At 40.3% G+C, this 19754-nt stretch overlaps 2 protein-coding genes across 2 annotated transcripts; both read left to right on the forward strand.

The window, feature by feature from the left end:
- Positions 1 to 304: 304 nt before the first annotated feature.
- On the forward strand, positions 305 to 13953 carry washc5 (WASH complex subunit 5). The gene is made up of 29 exons (XM_063488074.1): positions 305 to 350; positions 843 to 1071; positions 1907 to 2052; positions 2216 to 2300; positions 2518 to 2618; positions 2950 to 3142; positions 3253 to 3405; positions 3570 to 3683; positions 4207 to 4378; positions 5172 to 5299; positions 5635 to 5764; positions 6097 to 6209; positions 6682 to 6848; positions 8070 to 8145; positions 8961 to 9071; positions 9439 to 9579; positions 10116 to 10196; positions 10326 to 10427; positions 10593 to 10772; positions 10938 to 11062; positions 11209 to 11371; positions 11541 to 11643; positions 11717 to 11796; positions 11928 to 12031; positions 12208 to 12337; positions 12519 to 12615; positions 12861 to 13014; positions 13189 to 13276; positions 13556 to 13953. The coding sequence occupies exons 2-29, from the start codon at positions 886 to 888 to the stop codon at positions 13610 to 13612; spliced, it is 3480 nt and encodes a 1159-aa protein (XP_063344144.1). The 5' UTR covers positions 305 to 350; positions 843 to 885; the 3' UTR covers positions 13613 to 13953.
- Positions 13954 to 14079: 126 nt separating this feature from the next.
- On the forward strand, positions 14080 to 19280 carry nsmce2 (NSE2 (MMS21) homolog, SMC5-SMC6 complex SUMO ligase). The gene is made up of 6 exons (XM_063486652.1): positions 14080 to 14468; positions 15168 to 15280; positions 16013 to 16166; positions 17044 to 17135; positions 17580 to 17686; positions 18389 to 19280. The coding sequence occupies exons 1-6, from the start codon at positions 14354 to 14356 to the stop codon at positions 18498 to 18500; spliced, it is 693 nt and encodes a 230-aa protein (XP_063342722.1). The 5' UTR covers positions 14080 to 14353; the 3' UTR covers positions 18501 to 19280.
- The last annotated feature ends 474 nt before the right edge of the window (positions 19281 to 19754 follow it).

Consider the following 19754-nt stretch of genomic DNA (forward strand, 5'->3'; position numbering starts at 1 on the left):
CGAGACAGACAAACTGAGGGTTTAGTGGATCTCTGTCGCCACCTAGCGGAAATATGCAAACATAAGGGATCTGCCTGATTTGACTTCAAAGTACAGGTCTGCTTCAGTTAATCTTAGCTGCCCTTCTTATTACATGTTATTAATTCAGGAACGTTTATGCCATGGTATGTTTCGATAATAAAACAAGCAATAATACATCAGCCTATCACCATGTAGTGGAGGTCAAAGCGTTTGACAAAGTTGTTCCCGCTCGACTCCGGGGCAGTGGGTGAACAGAATCAAACACACCCAGCAGCAAAGTCATGTGGCTGGTCATGAGGAAGTAAACAGGGAAGAGGAGCTGCAAGGAGGTAAGTACCTTTCTCCAGCAGTGTTGGGGTTTTTAAACGGTACACTTTCGACTCAGACGTCAAAATGTAAAAGGGTAATCACTCACGTGATGTTTGGACCTTTGCACGCGCTCGTATGTCATCTTCAGCGTAAGATTTAATGAAAGTAGTTAGCAGGTAGGCTACATGCTAACGTTAGCTCAGTGATAACTAATAGTTACAGGTAATACACAATCATATACTAACCTCGGTTCTGTTTTTGGTCTTGGAAAACCCAAAAGTTTTTAGATTTTACAAACGCAGACACGTCAAGATTGAAATGTGAGAAAATGATGCTTATGAATGATAATAACATCTCCTCGTCTCAGTCAATTGTTGTAATAATGATGCCAATAGATTGTAATAAGCTCTTTCTGTTGTCTGTGCGACAAATGTCCTGCAGCTTCAGAAAGGCCTCAGAGAGCCTGCGTGTTGTTTTAAGTTGACTTTTTTCACTTTTCCTTTGTCTTTCAGGTATAGTTACAGTATTTGCTGCAATAAAGCTTATTCCACTATTATGGTGGACTTCCTGGCAGACAACAACCTGTGCGGCCAGGCTATCCTCAGGATAGTTTCCAGAGGAAATGCCATCATTGCTGAGCTCCTACGCCTCTCTGACTTCATCCCTGCAGTTTTTAGACTCAAGGACAAAAGTGACCAGCAGAAATACGGAGACATTATCTGTGACTTTAGCTACTTCAAGGTATGAACTACATCAGGAATTCAAAAGATCCTTTTATTAGCTGGGACCACTTCCTCATTGAGATTTGGCAGGATTTCTAGTAGGCGGTAGGTGGAGTAAACATGAATTAGGGAAAGCCTCACAGCGGATTGGCATTAGCTCTTGGGCCAGGAATGATTAAAAAATGTATGAAAAAGGATAATCTGATTGTAAAGTGTATTTTAATTCTGCAGCTGTTCACCGCTAACAAAACATGTACTGGTAGAAAGAGGGGAGTTTCACAGGGTTGCCGGTAGGTAGCACACAGTAGTGGCTGCAGTGACTCCAGAGATTGTTTGGATATATGCCATGTGTCGGGAGGGGGACACATTGACTATTTGTGAACATTGTCAGCTTTGTATGTAAAACTTTATATTCAGCCATGTATTTGACTTACTTTACTTTTTTACTTATTTTGACTTTACTTTGACTTTACATTTTGACTTACTTTATTTTTAGTAAGGGGAGTGTATGAGATGTAGTCCTGCTCCTGAAATTCACATAAATGATCTCCAATTAGTCTGTGGTGTAAAGTTTACTGTGTTTATACTGAGAAAGCTGCAAGAGCTTATCCAAGTCTGTATTTGAGGAAACTACACACACAAAGGATACTCAGTTTTGCAGTAGTCAGCACAATGAGATATTCTATTGATGTGACTGGGATAAATACATACACCCTAATGGTTTTGACGTTCAGCTGTAAGTCTTCCTAAAGAGCACAAGATAATAAAAGCAGTATTATTGCTTTAGTTTCAGCTGTCTTTCGGCATCGTTTGGATTTGCTTTGCATTGTCACACAATGTTGCTTCCTCTTCAGGGTCCTGAGTATTATGAAGGAAAGCTGGAAGCCAAACCGGAGCTTCAGGACTTGGATGAAGAGTTTAGAGAGAACAACATCGAGATTCTGTCAAGGTTCTATCTGGCTTTTGAGAGCGTCCACAAATACATAGTGGATCTTAACAGGTATAATGAGATGGAATTATTTTAATGGGTTTGGGATTTCAGCATGTCTTAATCAACTAAAACCACAGTGCTTGACCGTGAGGAACACTGTTTTCTGTTTAACCACATGCTAAAAAGCCCTGTTTTTAAAGATGTTGATGAGCTATTTTTTCCCTCTCTTAAGATATTTGGATGACCTACATGAGGGTGTTTATATTCAGCAGACCTTGGAGACTGTGCTTCTAAATGAGGATGGGAAACAGCTCCTAGTAAGTAACACAAATGCAAATTCATTTTAATTTTGTAACATTACAAAACAAGTCTGCATTACATGCAGGCTTACATCTTTAAATATCTGTTCCTGAATTGGTTAGAATTAGTCGCCCGTGTCAGATGAATGTGCATGCTTAACCCTCAAAACAACACATCAAAACGAAACGAAACGGCACTCCAGGAACTGATTGGTCATGTTTTCTCTTCTCCCAGTGTGAAGCTCTCTACCTGTATGGAGTCATGCTGCTGGTTATTGACCAAAAAATTGAAGGAGAAGTCAGAGAGAGGATGCTTGTTTCCTATTATAGATACAGGTGCGCTTGTGACTCACATCCCCACACATCCACATGACACTCTCTTTGTGACTCACTTGCTCAGTGCACTCCAATCACCTGTTAGCCAGTGAGCTTGCTTCCAGTGAGGGTGAGTCACTTACTTGACTCCCCAAAAGGTTAACTCCTATGTCAGTTTAAGCTGACACAAAAGTGTACACTACACACAGAGGGATGCTGTTTACCCATAAATAACATTCCAGTAGTATTTCACGGCTATTAATAATTCTTCTTTATATTATTACTTTTTTGGGGGTTATACTGGCACCAAAAATGCATTCTTCTATTTGGAAAAACACGTTTTTTTCTTCAGTGCTGCCCGTTCCTCGGGTGACTCCAACCTGGATGACATCTGTAAGCTCCTACGTAGCACCGGCTACTCCAGCCAGCCTGGGGCCAAACGACCAGCCAACTACCCGGAGAGCTACTTCCAGAGAGTTCCCATCAGTGCCACTTTTACTAGCATGGTCATCGGGAGGCTGCGCTCGGACGACATCTACAACCAAGTGAGAAACATTTGGTCCAAAATCTCTTGTGGTTAAACTAAATAATAGATCTTGTCCCACCATGTTTCCCTCATTACACATTTTTAAGACGTTTTTCTCCTCTCCTCCAGGTTTCTGCGTATCCTCTACCAGAACATCGCAGCACAGCACTGGCTAACCAGGCGGCCATGCTCTACGTCTGCCTCTTCTTCAGCCCCTCCATACTGCACACCCAGCAGGCAAAGATGCGGGAGATAGTGGACAAATACTTTCCTGATAATTGGGTGAGGCACTTATTAAGTCTTTTCCATTTGCAGTAGATCTGAATATAAACATCTTTATAAAATGTTATGTCATTTATTTTTAAATGTGTGCCATGTTTTGGCTCAGTTTTTTTATGTTGAGCACATTTTTCTGAAGTGTAAATGCTCTCTCTCTCTCTCTGCAGGTTATCAGTATTTACATGGGGATCACAGTGAACCTGGTGGAAGCCTGGGAACCATACAAAGCTGCCAAGACTGCGCTCAACTACACCCTGGACTCTGCTAACATCAAAGAGCAGGTATTAAAAAATACATTAGCTTCAATGTCAGAGAGACCTCCGATTCTTTCATTTACAGTCCTGCAGTGTGCTTATTTGTTGTGTGCGGGTAGTGATGACAGTGTCCACAGAATTTGTAACAGCACAGAATGTAAACAGAAACAAATTTCAGGAAGGCATTCATAAACTTTCCCCAGAAAACTCATTTAAAATATGGGGATGCCTGTAGAGCTGCACGCTGTAAGAGTCATTAAAAAGTCCTCTCTCTCTCTCTCTCTCTCTCTCTCTCACACACACACACACACACACACACACACACACACACACACACACACACACACACACACACACACACACACACACACACACACACACACAGCAGGAGCAGCTAACTGAATAATCCACATTTAGTCTTTCACCTGCAGACCAGGCCATTCTTACTAATGACCACTAGTGGGAGTGAATGTATGAATAATTGACTACCCCGAATGAAAGATGGTGCACTGTATACAAGAGCCATGTTTTTTTTTCACCATACGTGTAGGCTACTCGGTATGCAGCCAGCATGGAAAGCCTGAGGCCTCAGGTGCAGCAGCTGCTAAAGGAAGGTTTCCTCAGGGAGGAAATTATCTTGGACAACATCCCAAAACTGCTCAACTGTCTGAGAGACTGCAATGTTGCTATTCGCTGGCTGATGTTGCACTCTGCAGAGTCAGGTGAGATACTGCGGTTTCTTTTTTCCTCATTTACATTGGTGTAAGCACTTGTGTTGCATTTACAGTCCTGTGAAAAACAAAGTAAACCCCATAATTCAGCTTGTAAAAAAAACTTTTAACATTAACAACTTGAAGTAATTTTTTCTGTATGACACTGTGGAGGACGTTTTGGCCCACTCTTCTTTACAGTGTTGCTTCAGTTCAGAGCATGTCTCTTTTAAATGCCACAGCATTTCAATCAGGTCAAGGTCTGGATCTTCACTGGGCCATCACAGCACCTTGATTCTTTTCTTTTTCAGTTATTCTGAAAATACACACACCAAACTAACCGTTTAGTTATTTTTAACTTCCTTTGAGCATTCCACAGTCTGACCTGTAGGGTGATGCTGGCACGTCCACTTCTGGGAAGATTGTGGTATTCTCTTAGCGCACACCTGAATGCTCCAGACCAGAAAATTGCCAAAACGTCAGCTTTTATAGAGGTGCTGACACTTGCTAATGATGAGTTAATCAAGTGCATTTGATTTAGCAGCACCTGGCTGCCACTTCGCTCCTATGGAAGCAGTAGGGGTATTCTGAAAACGATTTTACACATGACTGTAAATGTGTAAAGTCAAGGATGAGTCAGAAATGATCTGAAATGAACTCTGAAATCTGATCCTTAATTTTAATTTACCTGTATTGAAATGACACTGTTCGTAGAGTAAATGTCCAATGAAGTCCAAACATTCATAAGGGTGATGTTGGTGAAAATAGTGTTTTGATTTGTGATCAGTCATCCTCTGTCTCATAGCCTATGACCCAAACAACAAGCGCCTTCGTCAGATCAAAGACCAAGTACTTAATGACTCCAAGTACAACCCTAAGATCCTTTTCCAGCTGCTGCTTGACACAGCTCAGTTTGAGTTCACACTCAAAGAGGTGAGAGTCTTTCATCAGTGTTACATAATATAAATGATGACAGGGAAAAAAGTGAAAAATGTTAAAGACAAAAGTGTAGCATTTCTTTAAAGTGATCTTTTCTCTTTTTGTAAGAGTAAAAATGGAAAATGAGTTCCTTTATAATTTCAAAGTGATATGTCCAGCTGTAGTCCTCGTTAGGTGTGTCCGCCTGGTTGCCTGTTAGCCTACTGTCAGGTAGCATATGGCTAGCCAGTGTGTCATTTGGAGGGGACACAAATGTAATGTTCTAATTACGCATCTCATCTGACTAATCCTCCCTCATCAGCTTAGCATCTGCGCTATTCCTCTTCCAGATGTTCAAGCAGATGCTTTCAGAGAAGCAGATCAAATGGGAGAGCTACAAGAAGGAGGGATCAGAGAGAATGACTGAGCTGGCTGAAGTCTTCTCTGGTGTCAAACCTCTTACCAGGGTGGAGAAAAATGGTGAGTTACACTGTGAGGCTGGATAAGGTGAAGAATTACACACAGCGTGAAAAAGAAGTTCTGACTATGGGAGCCTGAGCCATGCAGCTTGGATTATTTCAGTGTTGGGACATGAAATCTTAAAAGATTTTAAGCTTGAAGGCGTTCAGAGGAAAATGTTGAGGCAGGGAAACAAGATGGAAAAAATGTAGAGAAAAAAAAGGTACACACGCAGGGAGCGGCGGATTAAATTTACATCTGTCATAGTTACCTCGAGCGTAACTGACACTTGTGAAATACTTTGGTAACATTTTGTATCTGCTTCAATGACACACTTTTACTGTCCTTGGCAGAGAACTTACAGGCTTGGTTCAGGGAAATCTCAAAGCAGATTGAGTCTTTGAACTATGAGGACTCCACGGCTGCTGGGAGGAAGACGGTCCAGCTGATACAGGCTCTTGTAGAGGTGAGCATGATAATTATATTTCAGCATGGCTTTACATTTTTGGATTAGCACAGTGTAAGGTAACAATGGTGCTAATACTATGTTTTGATTGCCTTAACTTCATGCATACAAAACAAGCAAATCCAAGTACAATGTTTCAGAATGGTGGAAAAATTAAGAGATGATTTTTTTTTTTACTGCTATTAAATGCATGTAAATAGAAAGACAGAGGATTATGTAATAGGAATATTGTGTTGCCTCAGTGGATTGCAATGCCATCATTTTCTGCTCTGTCCTGCCAACATATATTAAAAATACTGAACTGGAACTAATAGAATTTGGCGGCAAAGCTTGGAACATGTTTATATAAAGCTGCTGATAATTGCAAGAAATGTAATCAATACCAATACAAAATTATTATTACTATTTTAAAATATATTGAAAGGAAAGCTGTCAGACTGTGCCTATAAAACCTTCTCCTTTTGGACCTCAGGTCCAGGAGTTCCACCAGCTGGAGTCCAACCTGCAAGTTTGTCAGTTCTTGGCTGACACCAGGAAGTTCCTGCACCAGATGATCCGCACAATCAATATCAAAGAAGAAGTCCTTATTACCATGCAAATAGTTGGAGATCTGTCCTATGCGTGGCAGATTATTGACAGGTATTTACTTATTTGTTTACTTAATAAACAAAATAAGGCCAGTGTAAAGTAGTTAGTTTACCTAGTGTCATATATAGGGATGGGTATCATTTAGGTTTTATCCGATACCGGTGCCAAACCGGTACTTTTGAAACGGTGCCGATGCTCGAACCGGTGCTTAAAGAATGGAGAACACAAACTTTGTCCAAAAACCTCTTATGTTTTTATTTTTAGCAGTCTCTTTTTTTCTGCAAAATGATAACCAAGTTAGCCTTTTCTGTTGATACAACATGAAGACAGCCACATGTAACTACGAGGTGTTTGCTAGTTCACCTTACATGCATTAATTTAATAACGTGGTTAGCCTACTCAATGTAAATTTCACACAAACAACATTAAGCTACTCACCCAGAGAAGAACGGCTGCTGCTGCCATCATCATCCGTCATCATTTCTGCTACACTGGCAGTTCTAGGGGCCAGGACTCTCCTCGTCGGGTTCTTAGGGGATGTTGCTAACTCCGGGTCCGATAACAGGCACCACACCCGCAGTAGATGTGCTCGGTGTGAGGTCTCACAGCAAGCTATCAAATACGGTGCATTTCTCGGCTTTTAGAAGAACGCTATGCGTCGCCAGGTGTTTCATCAGATTCGAGGTGTTACCTCCTTTGCACAGTATCACCTTAAAGCACTTGTTGCAGGCTGCTGAGTTTGCATCTTTTGCTGTGAAGTACAGCCAGACTTTTGACGGCTTCGCCTTGGGCATTTTTAATCTGTAGCTCTGCTCTAAAAGAACGTACGTACCTGGGCCCGCCTACTATCCTTGGAAAGGTAAAATGATTGGCTAGAATCCAAAGTGTATGACATCTCGGGGAAAAAAAAAGCACCGAAATAAAGCACCGAAATGTGCGCTGCTTTTCGGTCTGGTTACTACCGTTTATGTCAGAACCGGTGCCATAATGGCACCGGATATCGGTACCCATCCCTAGTCATATATAGACACAGTATCTCTTAATTTTGTCATCAGGTTAGTGAATCTTAGTGGAGCACAGTCACTGTGCACTTCACTTGGTTTGCAAAACACAGCAGCAACTCATTCTGCTTACCTTTCTATATTGCAAACCATTATAAAACCACCACAGAAAACTGCAAGTGTTTTGGCTTTGATTTATTTCACTTGTGTTTTTGGTTTGTCTGTGTTGATGAATTCGTCTTTTTTTCCTGACTTGTGCTTTATTTTACAGCTTTACATCCATTATGCAGGAGAGCATCAGAGTCAACCCATCCATGGTTACCAAACTGAGAGCTACATTTCTGAAGGTGAGGGTCTATTTATGTCTAGGAGTGGGACAAAATATGCCGATTACAATACATCCCACTGCTTCCTCTTGCAGTATGACTGTCGACTCGGTGCTAAACAGTGTTATTATCAAACAGTTTGACTTTTCAGATTCACTGCTTCTTGACTCATTGTAGTAGCACTCATTATTTAGCATATTAGAGCTACTTTCCCCCTTCAGTTGCACCAATATCTTCATGCATCACAGATAAATGTCTTGCGAAATGTATGAGTATTGCAGATTCACTGTGGTAGCATTTCATGAACAAATTTACACGTCCAGCATATACACAGTCGTTTTTGGACTCGCCTATTCTTTATGCAGCTGTTTACACCGATCACGTAACTTTGCTGAACGAATTTGCAACATAAATTTTTTCGAATCAAGCTGAACTTTTCAGATTTTTTAGATCCAAATAAACAAATCTGACTAATCAAGCCACTGCATTTGTCAACGAGTGTGATGTTGCTCTAAACACGCACCGGTGCTGAATATACAAATTTAAAAATTAATACTTTTTTGCCTCAAAACCTCAGTTTCTTCCTTTTCTTGATTAGAAACATCAGGAGCTTCCTTATGATTTATGTCGACTTCATTTTTTGTTCTGTGTATTTTTTAAGGACGAGTTTTCCGCTAAAACGTATACATTACACAAGCATGCATCCCAAAAATTCGGAAATTCGTGTCACTTTTTTGCAGTCTGCTCAGCGTGTAACACGTGGACCATCGTCTCAATATGAGGAATGTTACCTGTGATTTAAAAATTATTTTTTCTATGTGTGTGTGTGTCACCAGCTGGCATCTGCATTGGATCTTCCATTGCTGCGTATCAACCAGGCCAACAGTGCTGACCTGCTGAGTGTTTCTCAGTTCTACTCTGGAGAGTTGGTGTCCTATGTGAGAAAGGTAGTGTATAATGTCATTTTTTTCTGCTTCTCTTTCCTCTTACAAAAGCTTCTGCTTTGAAATGTTTTGGTCTAATATTCTCCTAGTGTGTAGTCTCGTAATTTTAACAAATGAGCTCTGCGTGCTGCAAACTGTTTTTCAGTATCAGTGCTGTAGCAGCTGCAGGAATGATGAATTTTTGAAAAACCATCTGTTTGGCAAATGTACCCAAAAAGAAGTGCTTAGTGCATCTGTACCTTGACGTTGTGGTAACTTCTGAGCTATAACTTTATGCTGCAAGATTTTTTCCTTCTGGCTGTACTCGAGATCCTTGATCTAATGGATATACAATATACAGTCTGTTTTTTTAAAATCTTCTTGCTTCCAGGTGCTGCAAATTATCCCAGAGAGCATGTTCACTTCGCTGGCCAAAATAATCAAGCTTCAGATCCACGACATTATGGAGGTGCCCACACGGCTGGATAAGGACAAGCTAAAGGACTACGCCCAACTGACGGCTCGCTATGAAGTGAGACAAACTGATGTGTATGAAACTGTCTCCTTCCCCTTGAATGTTGATCAGAATGTCACTGACGTAAAGAAAGGGGGGAAAAATATCTTCAGATGTTGTATAAAATAAAATAATAAAAAAAATAGATAAGAGAGCTCATTTTGTTCTGTTTTGATCTCGCCTCATCAGCTGTATGGGAGTCGGAGGCAATCATGCTAACATTTTTCAATCTGCTCACAGCTTTTGATGTGAAATACAAATTGGAAAAGGAAGCGTGATATGGAAACAGATTGTGCCAGCAGACTTAGTTGAATTGGATTAATTAGAGTGTGAAGTACTGAAGTTACTTTTTAATTTTTTTTTCAGTCATATTTGGAATTGCAGTCCAGTGCCTTGAAATTAAAATAAGATCATTGTAGAGTGAGACTTTTTTTGATTTTTAGACTGAAAATGAAACAAAACATTGGCTTTTATATCAACGGTTGATATCAATATTATTCATATATATTATATTTTTGCATGCCTAAACATCGTTCTGCTCTGTGTCTTTGCAGGTGGCAAAACTAACTCATGACATATCTATTTTCACTGAGGGCATTTTAATGATGAAGACTACTCTCGTTGGGATCATCAAGGTAAATGCAGTGATTAAGCTTTCTGAACTTTGAGAACAAAGATTTCTGTCTTTCAGAAGATTAATACAATCTTGCTGAGGGATTTGGTGCAGCACAGGTTTGCTTTATTAACACACTGTGATGTTTAAGGTGGATCCTAAGCAGCTTCTGGAGGATGGCATCAGGAAGGAGCTGGTGAAGAGGGTGGCTTATGCACTGCACAAAGGCTTAATATTCAATCCAAAGGCAAAGGTGAGACGCTACACCTGTTGTATGTTATGGATTATTAATCATCAGATAAAGTTTGTGATATATTTGCTCTATGTTGACCAGTTTCCATGTTAAGTTTCCCAATGATATTGAAGGATTAACAGCAGTAAAATAAAATAATAGAGAAAAAATACTCAACTCTTTCAGCCCAGTGAACTGATGCCCAAGTTAAAGGAGATGGGCGCCACCATGGATGGCTTCTACAGGTCGTTTGAATACATCCAGGACTACGTCAGCATTTATGGCCTTAAAATCTGGCAGGAGGAAGTGTCCCGCATCGTCAACTATAATGTGGAACAGGAGTGCAACAGTTTTCTCAGAACCAAGGTCGAACTTCACACGCTTTCTCCTTTTCCCTGAGTAGTGCACTGAGAGCAGTTTGTCCCTGACTGATAGATTTTCTTATCTATCAGTCAGGGGCGCGTTCTAGTTGTTTGGCTGTTTCTCAGTAATAGCAGTTGGCTGATTGGCTTGTTTCTTGCTTCTCTTCAGATCCAGGACTGGCAGAGCGTGCACCAGTCCACCCACATTCCTATTCCCAAGTTTCCCTCTGTGGACGAGTCTGCCACCTTCATCGGTCGTCTCTGCAGAGAAATCCTCCGAATCACTGATCCCAAGTATGTCTCCTCAGACATAACAGTGGAAGTGAAATAAGAGTTAGTGAAATTAGCAGAATAACTGTGTTTATATCTGAGGATGGAGGAGAAAAAAATCTTTGGTTATGCAGTTTATTGATGGTGGAATACACTGATTCTTTCTATAGGGTGACATGTTACATTGACCAGATGAATACCTGGTATGACCTGAAGAGCCACCAGGAGGTGACTAACAACAGATTGTTTTCTGAGATCCAGAACACCCTGGGTACATTTGGCCTTAACGGACTGGACCGCCTGCTCTGCTTCATGATTGTCAGGGAACTTCAGGTATTTACCCCAATATTTACCTCAGTATCCCCCCCACCCACCCCCCCCAAAAAAGATGCCATTCAGGTCAACAAAGATCAAACCCTGAAATCATGTCAATCTTGGTAATACCTTTAGTGCATGTAGTATGGCTCCCAGATTGTAGTGATGTGTGTGTTTGTCTCATCAGAACTTCCTGACAATACTTCAGAAGACCATCCTGAAGGACAAAGCTGTGGTGGAGGTCTTCAGAACATTGCAAGGTGCCGTCAGTCCAGTCCAAGGCATTGTGGGTAGGTATTCACTTAGAGAATCTATAACCTACCTTTTCTTGTACAGATCTCATTATTGTTTTTGTTGCTGTAGCAAATGCCAGCAAAGTCTACAGCAGTGCTGTGGCCAAATCCCAGAAGATCTGGGGTACATATCTGGAAGCCATCATGAAGGTACTGCTCCATGTTCTCATGTTAGTGAATAGAAAATAAAAGTAAAAAAAAATCCCATTTTTTTGGTCTTTTTTGTCACAATTTTCTGATGAAGAGATTAAAATAAGTTTGAATGCATATGTTTATTGAAGGTTGGTCAGATGCAGATTCTCAGACAGCAGATCGCTAATGAGCTTAACTACTCCTGCAAGTTTGACTCCAAACACCTGGCGGCTGCACTGGAAAACCTCAACAAGTCTGTATATTCTTACCATAATGCCACTGAATTGTTGTTTTTATGTTTCCATTACTTACCCCCCAAGTGCTACTCTGTGTTAATGACTTTTGTGATGGATGCTCCTGCTAATTGCATCATGTCTGTTTTAGTCTCACACTGTTCTTTTATGCTCACTCTGATTATGTTCTTGCCAGGTCTTTGCTGGCAGACATTGAGGCCCATTACCAGGACCCATCCCTGCCTTATCCTAAAGAGGACAACACTCTTTTGTACGATATCACTGCCTACCTGGAGGCTGCTGGCATTCACAATCCTCTCAACAAGGTTTGAAGAGAAGGGGCATCTCTTCCCACATAATCAGTTAGCCTTGTTCTGATTTCACCTGAATCGAAATGAGTCTTTTCAATGACGACCACAAATGCAAACTGTTTTTTTGCTTTCTTTGGCTATACATTAGCAGATGTTCGTGTTCAGACTCTTTTTGTTCTGCTTATGCTTCACGCAGATCTACATCACTACAAAGCGCCTCCCGTACTTCCCCGTCATCAACTTCCTCTTTATTATTGCTCAGCTGCCTAAACTTCAGTACAACAAAAACCAAGGTGATTTTTTCCCCCATTAGTTCACTGTAACCTGTTTGAAGTTGATAAGAGATCAGGTTACACAGTTTTGAGTACAATGGGTCAGTCCTTGCCGCCTCTTCACTTAGTTCAGTTGCAGCAGACTATTATTTTTCAGAAAGCGGCATTAAATCTTATGGATTTGTTTTCCCCACATTTTTCTGCTAACGCGCAGTCCCTGAATGTCTCTGAATGTGGTCTTAATTTGATGTTTTGTGTTATGGGAGGAATGACCTGCAGGAAAGCAACAGACCCGGTCGACTGGCCTCCACTGGTGCTCGGCTTGCTCACCCTGCTAAAGCAGTTCCACTCCAGATACACACAACAGTTCCTGGCTCTCATTGGTCAATTCATCCGCTCAATCATGGAGCAGTGCACAAGGTAGCAAAACAGACTTCACAACTTCAGAAAGATTTCTAAAATAAGATTCGAAATCAAATATTCTGTGTGGTAGGTTTCCTTGGTGATGATTGTGGATCGTGTTACCGGACATAAAATGTATCTGGTTATAGCCTCATGAAATCATATTAAAGCTTCCGTTTGATCCTGTTATAGTCAGAAAATCCCTGACATGCCTTCTGATGTGGTGGGAGCTCTGATGTTCCTTGAAGACTACGTGAAGTACACAAAACTGTCACGTAAGGTAGGTGCAACTTTCCCTATATTATTTGTATTAGTGTTAGAAAATATTTTAAGAGGTTGTAAATGATAAGAGTTGACAAAGTTGACAGTACCCAGGGGTAGTAGTAGAGCTGAAATGTTGAAACATCAATATGCTTAGGAGCATTATTATTGGACAGCCAGATTTAATACCCATCAGCTATGGGAAAAGATTTTAAAATACTATTTTTTGCATCTGTACTCCACTATATTTGTGTAACAATAACAGCCTGTGTTTCCTTGTGTTTTCTGTGTTTTTAAGGTGGCGGAAGCTCATGTGCCCAGTTATATTTTTGATGAGTTCAGAACAATACTGTGAAGATATGGATGAAGATTTTGATTTAAACATTCGGGTTTTTTGCTGAATGTTTTTCCACTGCAGACATTTTGTCTCAATGTAGTGACTGCACAGGTGTTACTAATAATTAACAACTGATTTGTTAGGTTTAAGTGCTCCAGCAAGCATGACCACAGGTATTAATACTATTTTATTATTATTCACTGTGCCTATTCTACAGTGATATGTCAAATGTGGGGCCTTTTGATTTGTTTACTTACATTTCATTGTGCTAACTATCAGTGTCTTGCACTTACAGATTGTAAATTAAAAGAACATTAAAATGCAAATAAATCACTCTTACAACTTTATGTACTAAGATTCTGTGCCATTTATAAATGAAATGGATTAATAAATACGATTCTTTCTATTTAAAAAAGCAGTTTTGTAATTCCTTCCGTTTAAACATATTTTGTTAAAGCTTTTACCTTGAAAAACCATACCAGGAAGTTAGAAGTTAGCTTCTGTTGTGGCTCCGTTTCAGCGGGTGATTTGTGTGCGTTTGTATAGCATCCACAGTTTCTATAGTTTATTTACGTTTCGCTTGTTATTTTTATACTAAAAGCATTACTGAAACAGATTGTACTTGACGTTCATGTAGGTGTCGGTTATTTTTCCGGTAGAACTAGATACCTGATAGCAAGCTAGGCTAACATTAACGTTAAAAGCACGTTAAATTTAGCTCAGGTTTGTAGTCCCAAAGTAATAAAGGTAGCTTTCACAATGTCTCTGAGCGCTGTTCACGGAACTCTGTCGAGTCTGAAATCCTGTCAGGCTGATATCGGGACAGGTATGGACATTGTGACAGACGTGGCTATGGACCTGGCGGAAGCTCAGGGTAAATATTAAAGATTTTCTCAGTATAAAGCTCACCAACTCCATCTATAATCTCTACATTAATTATTCGCTTACCAGATATATTTTAACGTTTACAAATAATGTTTTTGTGTGCTTTAGATTTGTTTTTAAGGTTTATAACTAATTTTGGAGCGTACATTTAAAGTACTATGCAAAAAACTTGCGCTACCCATCATTGGCTAAAAAGGAGCCAGGCCTTGTAATCTTTTCAAAATAGTCCTGTGCAGCAGTTCTTTGGGCTTTCTGGAAATGTTGCAAGGATTTTCCTTGGACATTGACTGCTTTTTTTATTGACCATTTTTTTAAAGAGTGTTTCTCATTCTTTGTTAAGCCATTGAATAATGGCCTATGAATCACTTAAATATTAAAAAAGAAGGCACCTACCTCAAGGAACCCAGTGGCATGTCTACATATATTAAATAACTTAGCAAAGAACTCATTTCAAGTTGTATCATTAGGCACTTTGTGTTTTTGCGACAGGCTTCTAGTAACAATTTTTTTTTAGTTGAATCTATGAAGAATGCCAAAGATAACACAATTGGACAGACATTACATAGGATTTTTGCACAAACAAGGTGATTCCCAAAGAGCTGCTAGCTGTTTGTGTGCGTGTGTATGTGTGTGTGTTATGGTGTGACTGTTTAAGTGAATACTTCTTTGGTGTGCACTTTTGTTAAAGATGACGAGATGAACCCGGGCATCAAAGAGATGGAGGCCATGATTCTGGAGTGTGCCAAGCTGGACAGGGAGATTAACTACTTTGTTGATGTGGTGCAACAAGTCACAGCTGAGGTGAGAGCAGCCTGAAGGTTTCCTTGCATTAGGTGACAGAGATAACGGATATTACAACAGTGTGCTTAAACCCTGTTCATTGTAGGGAAAGTTTTGATTTGACCATTTGACTGTTCTTCTGCATAGTGTAGACCCATCAGGTGATGCCTACTTGACTCAAGAGGAACATGTCATTGAAATGCTAACAAGAATTTTAAAAATACAGCAAAAAGCAACACTTGTGCGGGAAATAAGGCAAGAAGTGGAATGCTGAAAAATTATTGTCATTAAATAATCAGTGCATTGTTAATGCTGCCTTTTCTGCATAAAGTGAGAGCTGCACGTTAGAGCTCTTAAATGTGACACAGTAATAAACATAATGACTCATAATGAAGTCAACATAAAAGTCAGTTTAGCAACATTTTTTCAGCACTTAAATATTTTCAGTGATAATGGGGAATAGAGCAGAAAGTGTCCCATGGGATCACAACACACGCAGATTGTTCAGCTGCATCTGATTCTGCCATTACTAACATACAGCTCAGCAGGTTAGATCACATCGTCAGGAATGGCTGAACATAATCTTGTGCAGAGTGCAGCATATGTCACCATGGTGACGTAGCCGATGACGTGGAAAACTCTTAACACTATGTTCAGAAGAAGACGCAAACCTCGGGCATTTGTGAAGCATTTCTGAATTAAATACAAAATGTAGATTATTGCAAATTATATAACACATTTCAATCACTGTAGGTTGCCACTCAGCAGCCGGAGGCCATGTTCAGCCTGTCTGCCAAAGTGAAGGAGCAGTTCACAGAGAGAATAGCCCAACTCTCTGACGCTGACCTGCACACTCACCAGAAAGTAATGGCTTTCAAGGAAAGTGTCAAAAACTCTTTCAAACAAGGTAAGGCCTGTGGAGAGACGGGAGAGATTTACTTGAATTGGACTCACCGCAGTGCATTCAGGACTTCTAATGGACTTTGATAATAGCAGTGCTATCTGAGGACTTCTTGCTGAGCAGAGAGATCTTGGGATGTGCCTTTCTTTTTTAGGATAATTAGCTTTATTTTAAAACACGCAGCTTCCTTTGTTTACTGTTGAATGATTGTTTCCCTGTCACCCTGTGGCTGTTATTTTCTGCTTTTTAACTCTTACTAATTACAGCTATGCCGGCCTCATATAGTGCCATGCTTTTGTGAGTCTCTGTAGACATCATAGGGTACATTATGCTAAGTATAATGTTATTTTCACGAGCTGACTCAAAATGAAAATGTCTGAAAAAAGAGCCAAATGTGATAACCCACTTTGAAGCATGAACTTTGCGAGCCGAGGTGATCATTGCAGTGTATTCTGTGAGGGCTTAGCCCATTATTATTCACTGAATTAGTATTACTTCATGTTCCTGTTAAGGGATACATTTTGAGGATTCAGTTCTGCTTGCTCAAAGGCTGAAATGTTAATATGTTGAATAGCATAATCCTATGGAGGAGTTTACAAAGGCCACATATAGAGAGCACTGTTTAATACTTTGGGCTCAAGTTAGCCTTTGAGTTCTTCAGTAGTTGTAGATGTGCCAGGACAACAACTGTAGATATGAAATTTATGTGCAGACTAAAAAAAAAAAAAGATGAGTTTGTTTTATGTTTGTTTGGGAGTGGTGTGTATAAAGTTTTGTGTGTGCAGTAAATGTTGGTGGATGGTGGTACGTGCCATCAAGTTGAGTCATTTTTACTCTGAGTGGACAAATGGAAGCAAACCGCATGTGCATTGTTTGTTTTTAGCTAACCAGGAGTCAGCAGAGAGCATGGAGGAGCTCGATGAGGACATCGCTGTGACACAGAGTCAAGTCAACTTCACCTGCCCGCTCACACAGGTAGATTACTGATTAGTTTTGTAGATTAATCCAGTGTGTTTTCATGCCTCTGTCTTTGCCCCAGAGGTGTTATGTTTTCATTGTGCCCATCTACGTGTCGGGGTATTCCTTCAGATTAGGCACAGACATTCATTTGGACTAAAGGGTGAGGTCATTAGAGTTTGCATGGTCACAATCCAAAAAATTTGGGGCTAATTATGACAAAATTTCACACCAGTCCCAGGATTATTACAATATTGGTGTTTTTAATTTGGCTCAGGCTAAAACATCTTAGGTGGGTGCCAAAATGTGTCTACACAGAAAAAAACCAAAACCAAAATCCTGACTGTAAGATGATGTTCCTGCAAAATGCATCATTCTGATCTTGCTTGCTTGCTTGTTCAAACTGCTTTTTCAACAAAACACAGGTAACTTGAAACGTATTCTTTTGTGCCTCTGTTCAAGGTGGAAATGGTGAACCCGGTAAAGAACAAGAAGTGTAACCACCACTATGATGAAGCAGCAATCCTAAGCCTGATCAAAACAAGACGCAGCCAGAAAAAGAAATGCCGGTAAGACACTGCATCTCTGAGGACCGTTAGAAAGTGGAGTCAGGTTTTCTAGCAGTAAATAACACTGCAGGCTGGTGTGGGACCAGCAGGCTGCCTTAATTTACATTGCCTTTATTATGCTGCTTTGATGTTGGAGTCAAATTAAATGTGGCTGATCCTGCAGGAACACTGATAAAATCCCAGCAGCAGTGTTGCTGAAAAATAAACTTGCCTATTGTCTTGGGTCCTGACTGTGGTCACTGCACTCAATTACTGCAGCAGTATGTTTTCCTTGTTGAGATTAGGTTTATGCTTGAAGAAATGGTGCTGTACCTGCAGGAAATGGCATTTCATCAGACATCACTTTCCCCATGCTTTAGCAGCCTCGACGTTCCCACCGTTCAAGTCATCCAGTTTATCACAGCATGTGTAATGTCAGGGGACTCCTCAGTGTAGAATGCAAACATTATAATAAGAACACAAAAGATGGAAGTCCGGCTGCTGATAGGCAATCAGAATCAAACTGCGAGCACTGGCACAGGAAATAATAAAGCAAGTTTAAGCAGATGTGTAACAACTTAACAGTTACTCAGCGATAAACGGGGCAAAACTAATATGAAACTGATGCACAGAAAGCTTTTTTTTTTAACTTTTCTGCAACTGTTTGTGTGTGTTTAAATGTCTGAAGCAAGTTAAGGTTCTCTGTGTGTCTCTGCTCCGTAGCTGTCCCGTGGTGGGCTGTGGAAATACAGATGTGAAAGATTCTGACCTCATTCCTGACCAGATGCTGAGGAGAAGGATCCAGAGCTACAAGAGGCAGAACAACCGGACTTAATAATGAACATTTCTATGGAAGTAATCAATAGTTAAAGAAATACATTTTCCTGTAACGATTTTGTACACTGAGAATCTAGAATGTTTATATTGCCATCTGTGCTTTTATATAAAATTACATTTTTTTAAAAAAAAAAACCCCTCAGATTTGTATGTTGTAGTTTTTTGCTGCTCTGTTGAATCTGGATGATATGTTATAGTATTTCATCTGGAGAACTTTCATTGAGTGTAAATAAATAGTAAGATAATTACATATTTAGTATTTTCACAGTCTGTGGTGGCTAGTTCAAGAGTCTAACTGATGCAGTAAATCTACTGAACCACGAGAGGGCAGTGTTTGCTTAAAGTCAGTGCAGAAAGGTGCTTCGGGGTTTTGAGAATCTCGTAATTTCTCAGCTTCACCTACATCTAGGGTTACTGGCCAACGTGGCATGTAGATCCGAGAAAGGATGATCTTTTACTTTAGATAAAATAAAATCCTTCAAAAATGGGCTCAGTGAATGAGCAAACAGTTCTTTTACATCTGTGGGAATGCACTTATGTGATTAAGCCTGCTCTCGCTCCTTGTGAAGGGTCTTTGTTTCAAAAGAAGAAACAAACAAAGGCTGCGTTGAGATGAAACTAGGTGAAGCTAATCTTTTAATAGCCTTGCATCAGGAATTAAAAAAAATATCTGTAATTGCCCTCTCTCTACAGTGAGTGCGTCAAACAGCACTAAGAACATTTCACCAGTGAAGCTATTAACTGGCAATAAATGACTGGCTAGTGTTGACTCATTCATTTCTCCACTCTACTTCATTTTGAATTGCCATTCTGCAAATCTAATCTTGTTTACTACACAACATGTGAAGTCACTGGTAATTCCCCCCCCCCCCCCCCCCCACACACACACACACACACACACACACACAGAACGCAGTTTACTTTGAGCAAAGTGCACACATGAACACAATTCAGCGTTCACCACATCACAGGAAGGAGCCATCGAGCCGTTCCCTTTGTGAGGATGTAGAAGCATAAATATCCTCGGGAATCACAATAACCGTATGGACACACAGTGCTGAGAAAAATAAACAATTTCTCACAGATGCTTTCTTATTTCTGCTTCTTGTTTGATCTGGAATTCACATTCATCTCTGGCCTCAAAAAGCTCCAGGAAGTAGGTGTAATGGATGGCTGAAACGCTGTAAGCCTGGATATAAGGCCTGTCCAAGCAGGATTTTTACCTTTTGGCAGGAAGTGAACATATTATCAC

Source organism: Pelmatolapia mariae, linkage group LG10_11, assembly GCF_036321145.2.
Source record: "Pelmatolapia mariae isolate MD_Pm_ZW linkage group LG10_11, Pm_UMD_F_2, whole genome shotgun sequence".
In the NCBI taxonomy this organism is placed as follows: Eukaryota; Metazoa; Chordata; class Actinopteri; order Cichliformes; family Cichlidae; genus Pelmatolapia; species Pelmatolapia mariae.

Excerpts from the sequence above, each read along its gene's own strand:
- washc5 (XM_063488074.1), top strand. The coding sequence starts at position 886 with ATGGTGGACTTCCTGGCAGACAACAACCTGTGCGGCCAGGCTATCCTC. Across the intron at positions 13,015-13,188 it reads ATCATGGAGCAGTGCACAAG|TCAGAAAATCCCTGACATGC; the intron begins GTAGCAAAACAG and ends ATCCTGTTATAG. Across the intron at positions 13,277-13,555 it reads ACACAAAACTGTCACGTAAG|GTGGCGGAAGCTCATGTGCC; the intron begins GTAGGTGCAACT and ends TGTGTTTTTAAG.
- nsmce2 (XM_063486652.1), top strand. The coding sequence starts at position 14,354 with ATGTCTCTGAGCGCTGTTCACGGAACTCTGTCGAGTCTGAAATCCTGT. Across the intron at positions 16,167-17,043 it reads CAAAAACTCTTTCAAACAAG|CTAACCAGGAGTCAGCAGAG; the intron begins GTAAGGCCTGTG and ends GTTTGTTTTTAG. Across the intron at positions 17,687-18,388 it reads AGCCAGAAAAAGAAATGCCG|CTGTCCCGTGGTGGGCTGTG; the intron begins GTAAGACACTGC and ends TCTGCTCCGTAG.